This window comes from Balearica regulorum, chromosome 2 (assembly GCF_011004875.1).
Source record: "Balearica regulorum gibbericeps isolate bBalReg1 chromosome 2, bBalReg1.pri, whole genome shotgun sequence".
NCBI classification, from domain to species: Eukaryota; Metazoa; Chordata; class Aves; order Gruiformes; family Gruidae; genus Balearica; species Balearica regulorum.
The window spans coordinates 79,989,174-80,001,916 of NC_046185.1; the positions used below are offsets into that span (position 1 = coordinate 79,989,174).

General features: G+C 39.8%; 1 protein-coding gene across 1 annotated transcript; it reads right to left on the reverse strand.

Moving 5' to 3' along the window:
• Nucleotides 1–4,061: 4,061 nt before the first annotated feature.
• CMBL (carboxymethylenebutenolidase homolog) lies at nt 4,062–12,106 on the reverse strand. Its single transcript, XM_010300525.2, has 5 exons — nt 11,879–12,106; nt 9,129–9,236; nt 5,919–6,061; nt 5,043–5,134; nt 4,062–4,368 (listed from the first exon to the last, which is right to left on the reverse strand). Exons 1-5 carry the CDS (start codon nt 12,091–12,093, stop codon nt 4,189–4,191), a joined length of 738 nt encoding a protein of 245 aa, XP_010298827.1. The 5' UTR covers nt 12,094–12,106; the 3' UTR covers nt 4,062–4,188.
• Nucleotides 12,107–12,743: the final 637 nt, after the last annotated feature.

Sequence of the window (12,743 nt, forward strand, 5' to 3'; positions counted from 1 at the left end):
AGACAAAATACAGTTTAAATATATAATAGGAAAGAGTTGGTAACTAGTTTTCCATCCACAAACTATTTCCTTTTGATTAGACTAAAATATAACAAAACCAGCAACTGAATGTTAAAGAAACATGTATTTCAGAACTCCAGAAACACAAACACAATGCCTGTACCAGTCAGTATATCCTTAAAGGCTTTAACTGCAAATATTTTACATTATCTGATAAAACATAAAGCAAATTATAAAACATGAAATACTTAAAGATGCAGATACAGCAGCTGAGGCAAAGAGCTCCAGGCACAAGCCTGCGAGGGGTAGTGTTGGCTTGCATGGTTTATAAGCCATACAGACTTGCAAGCTTTATAGTGTAATCAAAACATTTTGGTGTTTCTACATTTGCCATAGTACGCATTACATCCAAATAGTCTCTTTTTCCATTTCTGAAATGCTACTGAAATATCCCTCAAAAAGTAATCCTCCTCTCTTACAGCTATCAAAGGTATTCTTTTAGGAGGATCTGTAAACCCACAGCCTTGGTGTTCCACCACCTCCACCTGCAAGCACTTGAGCGTTTATCTGAAGACCAAACAATAACTTTAGTTTTCAGAAACTTGCACATACAATCAGAAAAATACAAAGATATTGCTGTGTGACTCTTTCACTTTCAACAGACTCTCCTGAGAGGTCTTCCTCACCTCAGGAGGGAAACTGAAAGGTTTCTGAACCATCATCTCAAACAATTAGGGAAGAAAGCAGCCCCCTCATAGCACATAAATGAGCATGCACTCTTTAAAAAAGCACATAGACAAAATCAAAGTCCCCCAAACATGCTAAGTCAGACTTGTTTTACATTTCTCAGGAGAAAAAGCCATAAAAGTTTTAAAAAACCAAACCACACCCACGCATACCTGTAGCACAGCAAGGGTGCCAGACAGCAGAGGCAAGTCGCAAGAGCTCAGCCCGGGTGGTTACCACCGAATGTGATCCCAAAAGAAAGTGCTGCTCATGAAACGAAAGGGGTGAGTGCAAGGATCAGGTTTCTTCAAATAAGAGTTACATAAGTCACTGCCTTTATCTTTGTGTATCACAGAGTAACAAAGTTCACTGTTTTTAAAGCCGTTAATTTTATTGCTGGTGTAGGCAGGATGCGCTACTGCGAGGAGCACTGCTACAGCCGCGTACCCAACCTTCCTTCTAACTTACACAAAATGGCAGTAAGCATTGGATGTCTTCGTTGACTTAGCTGAGCAATTCAGACAAAACTTTTTTTTTTTTTAAAGGGTGTTCCTTTGTTTTTAAAGGTTGGAGTAGCATCACTTTTAAACATTACATTGGCATTATTATTATTCCTTAGACTATTCATTCATTGGTAAAAGACATTTCTAAAGTCATCAGCAGGGTGAGGTAGTGGAGACATCGTTTCAAAGTTTTATAAATGACAAAGCTTATATAGTACAGGAAAAATATTTTCTCTTTCAGAGTGAAAATAAATAATATGTAAAAAGGTAACAGTTTCCTAGATTGCTGTACATATCATTACAATAAGTATTTAAAATGCTGATACATTATCACAGGACATTTTATATATTTTTTTTTCCTTGTGAATTAAAGTGACTGGCTGATCCTTGTATCCCTCCCATTCTCCTGATTTTCTTTTTATTGGATTATTAGGATTAGTCTTTAAAGAGCTTTATCTAAGGATATTAGCAATCCAAATTTCACTGTTTCCTCAGACACACATCTAAAAAGTAGCACTAAATGCACGTTAGTCTACCACACTTTTGTCTTGGGAAAGTGACCAGCCTTACAATTTAGTCCTCATATATAAGCTTTTTTTCCATATTCTAAATAACTTTGTCAATGCTATTTATTTACAATTCCTAAAATAAAGTCAAACAAATGAAAAAAGCGTATCAAAGAATTCCAGAGTGAAGTCACAAGGTTCAAAACCCAACCCTTTTGTTTGGTTTTTTGGCTCTTCCCACTTGTATACTACAAACAACAAATTATAACACACAGGGAGCTTAGATACTCCATAGCAACTTCCAAGAACAGCAGTAAAATAAATGTAAGAAAAAATGGCAGTTTAAATCATTCCTAGAAAAAAGAAATGACAGCAATGCTTGCAGAACCTTCTCTCCACTGGAGTTGCTTAACCACATTTCCACTCCCACAGTCACAATAATGTGGCTCTGGTAATTCTTCTTAATATGTAAGACCATTCCCCTGCACCTTAATATTAACATTAAACTTCAGAAATTAAATGGCTTTTAATTTGATTTCTTGTTGTTTGCGTGTTCCTTGCTAGGCAACACATGCAGTTTTTTTACTCAGAAGTCAGAATTTAATTCGATACATTCATGATCTCTGTACTTGCAGCTGGTTGCACTTTGTAAACACATACCTCTCTCTTGGATCTCACATTTCCAGCTCTTACTCAGTGACTTACAGCTTCATCACGAAAATTTGGCTGTACTTGTAGTAACTTGTAGCTACCCTTTCACTTCAAACAAATGCTGCATCCCAGTTTGTTCTTTTCTTTTTGCTTAGTCACAGTGTTAGTGTTACAGCACACATGCTGTTTCAGTACTTATGACTGACTGCTGTTCTCTAAATACATGACCTGATTGTCCTCTTGCACATGAGCTAAGCTTCTCACGCTAATGGAACTCCACTAACGTGGAGCTATCCAGGTTTTACACTGGGGCAATTAAGGTACAATAAACTTCCAGACCTCTACCACATTCTCCTGGAAAAATGTGTTATGAGAGCTGTATCATCCAGGTAACAGCTGGATTAACACATTACATATAGATGGTATCATACAAAAAGCAACACTTCATTAGCAGTCGCAGGCCAGAATTCTCTGAAGACCTCCCCATGGGAAAGATGGAGAGCTGTTAGCAGCATGTAAAGGAAGAAAACATGGATGGGAAAAATCAAAAGAAATTAAAATCCCATTGAGAGACAGATGGTTAATACATACTGTTGACTATTTTTAAATGACACACCACAATGTGATAGTGTATCAGCTTGAGAGATTGTCATTTTCTTCCCACTAACTCACCTAACAGTCTTTATCAGTAGCACTGAGAAAGTGAAAAGGGTCACACATTCTTTTTTTTTTTTTTTTCTTATAACTTCAGGAGTACTAGCACCTAGTGAAGACACTAGGCAGCTGGTTTCAAACTAATGAACACAAGCCTTTCTCCCCATGAGGCACAATGAAGCTATGGAAGTCACTGTTGCAAGATGCACTAGAGGCCAGCATTACAAGCAGGTTCAAGAAGGGACCGGCAAATTCACCGAGGCCACGTCCATCAGCGGCCATTCCACACACTGCTCCGGTGGCAACATCCAGGTCAGTACTCCCCTGAACGGCTGCCAGGATGCGGAGTGAGAGGGGAAATTCCCTACACAGCCACTCCCGGCCACTGACAGAGGCTGGGTGCTGAGCTAGATGCAATCTTGAGCTGATGCAACACAGAGATTTTTGTTGTATCACTGATGGAAAAATGATGTAACACGATACATTACGCAAAAACATGTAACATTTCTTCTTTAAGCAGCAACCATGGTTTGTAAGCCACACATTAAAATGCCCTGTCTGCAGATTGCATTGTACTTTTGAATTCCTAAACTGACCAGGAAATTGTCTACAGAACCAAAGGTAATCTGAGAAAGTAGCACCCCATCTGAATAACCTTAGCCACAAGTTTTGAAACAAGATATGCTCATTTACATCATCTGTTAAATCCACATCTGCCACCAGGGTACAAGTCAAAAAAGCCTAGTCTCTCAAAGTGAGCCTCACCAAACAATGTATGTGTGGCCCTAAATTTTGGACTTGTGATTTATGTGGAACTTAGATGAACCGTGACCATAATACACAAATAGATTAATTTACCATTAGTCCAACTTATTTCAAATATTAAGATAAATCTCAAGGAACTAGAGAATATTTCACAGCATATTAAAACATGACACTGCTAGGTGACATCTGATACTTCTTCAAAAGAACATAATATGAAAGTATCAATTAGAATCTACTGACAAAAATATATAAAACATTCTGTTCGCTTACTTCTTTAATTTCTATTTCAACAAACTTTTCCCCTAATTTTCTAAAATGTGTTATTGAAAATCTCCACAGTATACTACATAACTGCATTACAAATTAAGTTGCTTGCTCTTCTATTAAATGTATTTATTCAACCAGTTGATCATATCCTTTCTTCCTTCCTCAATATAAGGCTTATCTTGAGGATTGATATCTTCTCTTCTGCGATGTACAAACCCATGGGTTTGTCCAGGATAAATTTTAACTTCATAATCGACTTTACAATTTTTCTTTAGCTTCTGCTCCAGCAGTGTGACCTGTAATATACAGCACAGTAGTAGCTTTATTAATGTAGCCATATTCCATGCTGCCACTCCTCATCTTATTCATAATTCAACTCCCTAATTTGTCATTCAGGCTAGACACTAATAACCAAGCTCCATACGCGCAAAACAAAAAGTAAAATTACATAAAGAAAAAACACCTTTGCAGTAAGGGTGTAGAAAATTTGTTAGAATATAAAGGCAGGTCCAACAATCTGCAAAGATACAGATATAACAAAATTATTTCCTATATGTGAAATATATGACAATGCTAAATACACTACAACTGAACAAAAAGCTTCTAATGGACACCTATGAATGCAATTAGGTGTATCCAACACGGTTTATGGGTTCCTAGGACCAATAGAAAACAGTGTCATACAGCAAAGGATAGCTCCCTGAGTAGAGTACCCCAAAACAGCAATGGGATTTTGATAAAACTTTGCTACCTGGGTTACTGGCCATACTTTTACAAAAGAGACTTACAAAAAAAAATAAAATATCAAGTTTTCATTCTTTGCCTAGGTTACATTAGCCCTATGTCTATCTCCATCCTTCTGTTTATTTTTTGACCTTCAAGCATTATTATGAGGCTGAGTTTTGACTCCCAGTTCCGGATGGAAATTTAAACATGCAGAAATGAAGGAAGACGGAGTTTATTAGCATACCTGATGAAGGGGAATGAAGTCATCTTTTTCAGCAAAAATGAAAAATGTAGGGTTCAGGAGATTGGATATATCATCAGAATCCTTGATTAGTCCTAGAAAACATTAAAGAAACAAAAATACTCTTCAATTGACTTTTAAGGTGAAATCCAGACTCAAATATAGCACTCTGCTTCTGCAGTGAAAAGTTTTCATGTCTCATGCAATATGTAGCCATACATACTAGCTTTACTTTCAAGCTACTGTAACCATGGCTCCTAGAAGAATACCTTCCTAGATTAAAACTCTTTTTAAGCCAGTTTTTTAAGATACAGACTGAGTATCTGAATTAATAAGACTTGAAAGATGCCTTCCGTGCATACAAGCTTGAGTTCTTTCGAACTGACTAGGAAAGTCAATGCTTTAATAAGTAGCCCAAAATTTACATTCTGAGAACATTAGCAAAATCAGTTTAGCTATCCCAGCTTCTTGAGCAGAGCATAAAAGGAAAGCTGGTGTTAAAATAACCACAACCTAACTTTACAGAGTAGCTACAGCAAAAATAACACACTCTGCTCCCGTGTGAAGTTCTAGCTTTGCAGCATGCGGAGCAGTAGTAAACAGGAAAAGGGAGCTAAATTGGGAAGATGACTGAAGGACAACACGTATGTGTGTCCAGACCTGAAATAAAGACATAGCTGCTATGACCCATTCTGAAACTAGGAAAAAATATCCTCACCACCATCTTCTTTGCATAATATCCTTCCTACTCTGCTGAAAATATTTCTCTTCATCAGCTGACAGCCTGATTTGAAGAAATAATGCTAGATCGAGTATTTAAGCTACACCATATACATATGCATGTGTACCTGCTTGTATTACATCCTTGTATTTACCTACCATAGAGAGATACACCAGCCTTTAATTCCGGGTATGTCATCATCAGGTGATGAACAGCGATACCACCCCAACAAAAACCAATGACCCCTAATTTCTTTGCACCACACTGTTCCTTTAGATATTTCAGGACAGCATCAGCTTCTCTGGAACACATAAGAAAATGCAAATTAAGCACCCATAGTAAAACCAGTATTTGGAAATATAAAAAGACAATACAGAGACGCATATAAGCATCCCCATATCATGGTGCCACTATATTTTCTTTCATACACTTTAAATAAATCATTATTTCAGACAAATATTAGGGGTTGCTAATCTGTAATCATCAGAAAGAGAAAAAAAAAACCTGAATGGAATTAAACAAAAATGGAACATAAATAACATACATCAAAGGAAACCTAAAGGGATGGAAAGTAGACGATTGATTAAACACCTACCTAAGAGTTAAAAAAGCTTAAAATTCTCTGAGAAGCTGGATGAATTTTTGCTTTGTAAACATAGATAGAAAAAGGAATACAAACCTCTCCAGAGAATACTATTCATCAGACAGTCAAAATGCTGACAATAACTGTAAGTTAGCATCAGAGATATTTGCTGTGGGAAAGTCAATGTAACAAACACAGTTTCAGCATTTACAATGTAGCTTGAAATACACCTTGCCCAGATGCTGTATTCTGAAAATAGCCATTTACCCCTGAAGCAGGTGTCACCATGCAGAGACAGTAAAGGAAAAGCATTGATGGGAGAGAGGTATCAGTTAAGTCTTTTATGCCACCTCAAAACTAGATTTTCAGCCCCAGTTCCTTGCCCCCTGGGGCACACAAACTATATACACTGGCAATACATCAGCCTCGCAAATACCACATGATCCATCAACACACACAGACACACAGAGAAGCAAATCAAGTGCCAAAAAATTATTTCTTCACTGGAGCTGACACTTGAAACATGTGAATCGCGCTTAAGAAATGCCAGTCAGAGCCCTTCCCATTGCAGCAGAGATTGGACAGATTCCAAACTAAAAGTTTCCACGACAACTGACCCTTCTGAGACAGGAGCTCTCTGGAAATGATTCAGTTATGTCTTCCATAACCTTCTCACCAAATACCTAAGACCAGCAACCTCGAATGTAGCTACTCCCAACAGTCCAAGACAGACAGTTGCTATCCCAGGAAGTTGATTAGTTTGGTCTCTAATTAGTCTGACCCCTTCTCAGTACTGTCTTGCCAACAGCTTCCTTCTGTGTTATTAAGGCAGCAGAGCACCTCTGCTAGTGACAGGTCTTTGCTGATAAATGCTCGGGCAGCATTGCACACAGGAGGGGAAGACATGATATCTTGGGCAGGACTGAAACAACAGGAGACTTTACTTACTAACAAGTTAAAATTAACCAACAGTTTAAATACCAAGCTAACTGGAAGCCATGACAAGCCACAGATCACCGTCTGAGCTGTGTTCCTCAAAGACACCTTCATGTGTGAAGCACTCCCCTTCTGTTTCTCAATGGTCCCTACATGCACTTCTTCACTGAGGACATGAGGGTCACTTACCATACAAGCAGCCAAATGGCTGCAGGGCACTACCCCTACGCCAGGATTTAGAGACCAGAAGATTCTAGTCCAAGTTACAGAGAAGAAAACACTTTAGCTTGGCAAAGGACCTTGGCGTCCTGTAGCAGCCTGAGTTCAACAGCCCAAGAACACACCTGGTCTACAAACAGTAGCAAAACTCTTTCAATGAAGAGCAATAGTTGGACCTTGCCTATTATTTTAGCTGTTCCAGCCGTCATTCTTCCTCCCTCCTTCAAATATTTCATCCTGTTTGGTTTTGAGTCAAATCTGAGTAACTCTGTCAGTGTCCCTTCTACTCACAGTTTTCTGTCACTCTGCCTAGGACACACACATTAACAAAAGAATCCCAAGGTGTTAATCAGCACGCTGAAGAAATCGGTCCTATTTCCCTCCAATGGTGGTGTGTTTCTGCTGTGAGGAGACATGCTAATTTGGACCACACGGTCTGCCTTTGAGAAGAGGAAGAAGCCCTAAAGCTGCCTGTTAGATTGTCTCAGGAAAGAACAAAACAAGAGGTGCTGCAAACACTGCTACAGTTCAGGAAGACATCAGTAAAGTCTGGTTCAAAATCTGCAAGAGAAATCTAAAATAGGTATTATAGACCCCATTACTAGAAGAAAATTATGAGTTAAGGACATTCTAGTATAACTGAGCTTATCTGCATCCAGGAAATCTGAGCAAAATGCCAACACAGAAAAGCGGATGCAGTTACACCAACACCTGGACAGAACTGGAACCAACAGAGTTTCTTCAGCAATGGTGCCTGGATAACATCTTTAGGAGCTAATGAAGATGTCCTTGATCCCACTAACTACAAGAGCGTATAGTCGGCATGTAAGTACAAGCTTATACCTTTCCCTTGGCCTTTGCTAAGCCAAGAGTTTGACTTTAAGGTTGTAGCAGCAAACAGCTCTATTCTCTCACTGCTATGTAGCTGTGCAATATAACTAAGGTGCTAGCAGAGGACTCTTGGCTCATGTTGTCCAAAGTTAGCATTTTTTTTAAAGGCGGCCAACACACCATGAGTTCAAATCACAGCAAACTTGGTCTTAAAAATTCTTTACAGTGAAAAGGCGAGGCTGCACACCAAATCTGTGTTAAGACCCCTGAACACATCCAATCCTCCCTCCCCCAGGGGTTTGCTGCCAGGACTCAGGGTCAGTCTAGAGACAGTGCAGCTGAGGGCTGCTCCATTCCTTCTAGTGACCATGGGGAGAGGCTCCCAGACAGCAGCTTGACCTCAGACCTGCCTCAGTTGACTCTGACTGCCATCCTAAGTGCCTGCCCTGCCCATCTTTCTAGAGTACTGTGGGATGGGGCCCTGGCACTGCCAGCCGATACTCCTCTTTGGCTCTGAGCACCCTGTCTCCTAGTGAGCCGCTGGTCCTCACTGTGCCCTGATAACAGATGATCCAGCCATCAGCTACCTGGGGCAACTGCTGAGTGTTCTTGAACTCTGTTCAAGGCAAAATAAAAGGTCACTGATTCTGTCTGCTTCTAAGGAGTCATTAAAAAAAGGCTACCTTCACTGGTAGGTTAGCTGCATCCAATCTCAAAGCAAAAAAAAAAAAAAAAACGAAAAAAAAAGCAATATCTGACAGCAGCATGCAACATGATATCCAGCTTCCCGATGTCTTACTTGTTTATTTTCCTGGCATCTCGATTTTTCAGCCAATCATCAAACTTGGACCAGTCATCAGAAGGCTTCCAAGCTTCTCTCCCTGCAAAAAAGTCTGGGCAGATGGCTCTGCACACACAGACACACAAGCGTGTGAAATCAAAATTGAATTAATTAATCAAACACTGAGGTTTTCTGGCCCTTCATAGCATGTAAAGTTTCTATTCAGGCATAATTTTGTTTTGGGTTTTTTTTTCCTGAGAAAGTAATGTTTTTAAACACCATTGTTAACTATTCTATAGAAACTCCCATGAGCTTTAGAAAACATTTATAGGTATCTATATAGGCTTTTTTCAATGACTAAACCACACAATACAATTTGTGATACAAATCTAGAAAATAGAAATATTTTTATCCCTAGTATTTTACCTATTTTGAGTATCTAATTTGAAACCATATACAGTAAAACAATAGATTATCTTGTAAAAGATGATCAAACTCGGTCCTGATCACAAATATTTGAGAGTTTGCATACAACATAATACCATTTAACATAAATCCATCGTTAATGGCTTACATTTAAACAAAGACAATTACATAAAATAGTTATTTACTACAGAGCACATCACAAGGCTTACTTATGAGTGAGAAAAAAAAACCCAAACACCTGATGGACTGAGGTCAGCAACGAACAAGTGAAGGGAAATTGTGTGGGAAGAAATGGAGGAGTGTTTTACCACAGACTTCATTTGGTGACTGGAAAAAGGGAAGTACAGTAAGAGTGCACTCAGTACTAAAGAGTTCCTGCCTGCATCACAGGGGTGCCCAAACACTGGCTCAGGATGACCTCAGCCAAAATGTGTTACATGACCAGCAGCTGAGTTGTGATGGTGCAATCACCAGTGGATAATAGAGTCTCCTCATGCAGAAGGAAACAAGCAAGGATTCCAGAGGCTGCCATCACTAGGTCGCTCCCGGAAGCTGCTCTGTGTTCTCCCAAGTCCAGTGCAGCAATGGGATCCCTGGGAATCTGCTATTATCTTTCATTTATTAAATGCCTTTGGCTCTCTTCCTCCTCAGACACACAGTATGTATTTCAATGGTCATGGTGAAATGACTGGATCAGTTTGGCCTAAAGCAGAACAAAGTACATTGCCAGCATTTTCATTTTTTTTACTGTGTTTGATCATTTCTATGAAAAAACATTGACATCTACAGCATACTTGTGTTTGGAATGGTATGGGCAAAATTGCACAGCCTTTGGATAAGTACCTGTCAGAAACGCTATGTATTGCTTTGAAGGCCATGCAGAAGAACAGGTTCTTCCCCACTCAAATTAGCCTGATAAGATACCATAAGCCATCAGTCCTAATGTGGTCTCTCATAGCTTTGCATCCCATACTGCACTAGAGCTATTTTCCTCTCAATAAACATTGGTGCACCAGTTCAGGAGCATCTTGAAGCAATCAGGGAAGACACACATGGCCTCTCTTCATTCAGACACTGCTGCATGAAAACTCTCAGCTCTCCTCCCGCCTAGAACAATGGAAACCCCAGCCTTCTTCCCTTGACCACTGTGATATTAGCAGTACAGGCGGAGAGAAAGAAGGTGTTACAAAAAGTATGACATGTCATGAATGACAGGGAAAAATTACAGGAAGGCAGTGTGGAGAAATACCAATTCATCAGACAGTGGGTACTTTTGACTGAGTGGACTCTTACTGTAATAAGGAAGCACACTGTCATACTAGCAATTCGCCAGCACGCTGCACAGCATGAAAGGTGTACGTCCGGTCTCACATTGAGAATAATTGCATTTTGTCACAAGACAAACATACTTCCAATAATGGAACAGAATAGGGGACGTCAAGTCCTCAGGAAAGACAGTAGCAAGGAGCAGACTATAGGCCAAATCATCCTTCTAGTGTGTCAGAAAACCCTAATCCTGACAAAGGTAGTATCTTTATCTCACAGAGACGTAGAGCTGCTTTCAGCTCCGCAGACAGATCTCAGCCATGTGGCAGCTGTCTGCTGACATCTGACTTCCCTCATGCTCCACAGGCTGAAAGGCATCATCTCTCAAAACTAGACCACTACAGAATTGGGTGGAGGTTTGCTTTTTGGAACTGCAGGCCAGTCCCAACTTTATATGAATGTTTGTAATGTATACTGTAAATGGAATACCTTGCAGTATATCCAGTTATCCCAAGATGTTGCTGCATTTTAGGATTTAACTCCTGTAGGGCACCAAAAACGAGCATGAAAAATCTGCAGGGGGGAAAGGGATCGTATTTCATACCCCATGTGTGCATATGAGATATTCAATATCATATTCAAAATATATGACATTTATTCATATTTCTGCTGATGACAATTTTTTTAAATCTCATCATATAATTTAGTTTGCATGACTTTACTTTAAAAAGACTTCTAAAAACAAAATACACACTTCTGTTTCAGAATACACTATTTTAAAAGCCATTTCATATTGCTGGGAAATGCATCAAAATCACTTTTACTGCATCCTTGTTTTCAATATTCTACGTGTTCTATGAGTGCAGTCATTTCTTCTGTAAACAGCAAACTATGAAGGAAGCCTGCTGTACTCTGCAGCAGTTCACAGCAATGTTCCTTTGTGTCTTTGTATTATGCAAATATATCACTTAAATTGTCCTGGTAATAGTTTCGTCTCATGTATGGGAATAACAGTTCCAACGTAAGGCTAGAAATCATAAAGAGTGGGATTTCCTGGAGAAGAAAAGATTTCTTACATGTATCCATTAGTTGTTAGCATATCAGCCATGTATCTGGTGTTTGGGAGTTGCCATCCAAATATATCATGAATCACAATCACAGCTTTGTCAGTGCTTGCGGGTGGTTTGCAAACATACGCCTTGATGTGCTCAACTTGTACTTCCTGCCCACAACCCTCATAGTCAAACCTGTCTCCAATACCACATGGGCAGGGCCTCGATTCATTAGCCATCTCAGAATCTGCAGGAAAGCAAAAGAAGACAAACAGTAATATAATTTATTTGCAGTAGCAACTGTGATTATGGGTCATAATCTTCACGCAGTCCCTGCAGTCCCCTCCAGACACCTAGTAATACCCACTTGGTACTGCAAGGTTAGAAGTAAAAGCTCCAGATGTTTACTGTAAACAGGCTCTTGACACCAGCCTTCTCTGGTTGCCCTACATATTCATGAATTCCAGGTCAGTCAGCATAACCCAGGAGTGCGGTAAGGCCAGAAGAAGGGCTTATGTCAGCCCACCATTCCCAGCTTTGTGCCTGGAGCAATCCGGCATGTGATAACTACATTTCCATGTGATGTCCCCACATGCTGCGCTTCATAACCATTCCTCTCACGTGGTCCTCCTCACAGGCTGGCGCCTGGTAACCCCTTGCTATTACTCCTGTGAGACCCCACTGTTAACATGCTGCTTTTCTGACTATTTTTTCCCTTCAAGTTTTCATTGTGTATGTCCCCTTTCCTCTCCTCTATGGAGGATCCAAGGCTGCTGCAGTTGCTGCTTACATGTGCTTTGCTGTCCCCCTTGTATCCCCTGCTGCCTACAGCCCATTCCCAGGGAACCTATCACTATCTAGCATCTCTCAAAGTTCTAATAAATCAACT

What these genes read in the sequence shown, in the direction of transcription:
- CMBL (XM_010300525.2), bottom strand. Translation starts at nt 12,093, where the DNA reads ATGGCTAATGAATCGAGGCCCTGCCCATGTGGTATTGGAGACAGGTTT. An exon ending in CTAACAACTAATGGATACAT is followed by an intron (nt 9,237 to 11,878) that starts GTAAGAAATCTT and finishes CTGTGTGTGCAG; the next exon opens with AGCCATCTGCCCAGACTTTT. An exon ending in GATGCCAGGAAAATAAACAA is followed by an intron (nt 6,062 to 9,128) that starts GTAAGACATCGG and finishes TATGTGTTCCAG; the next exon opens with AGAAGCTGATGCTGTCCTGA.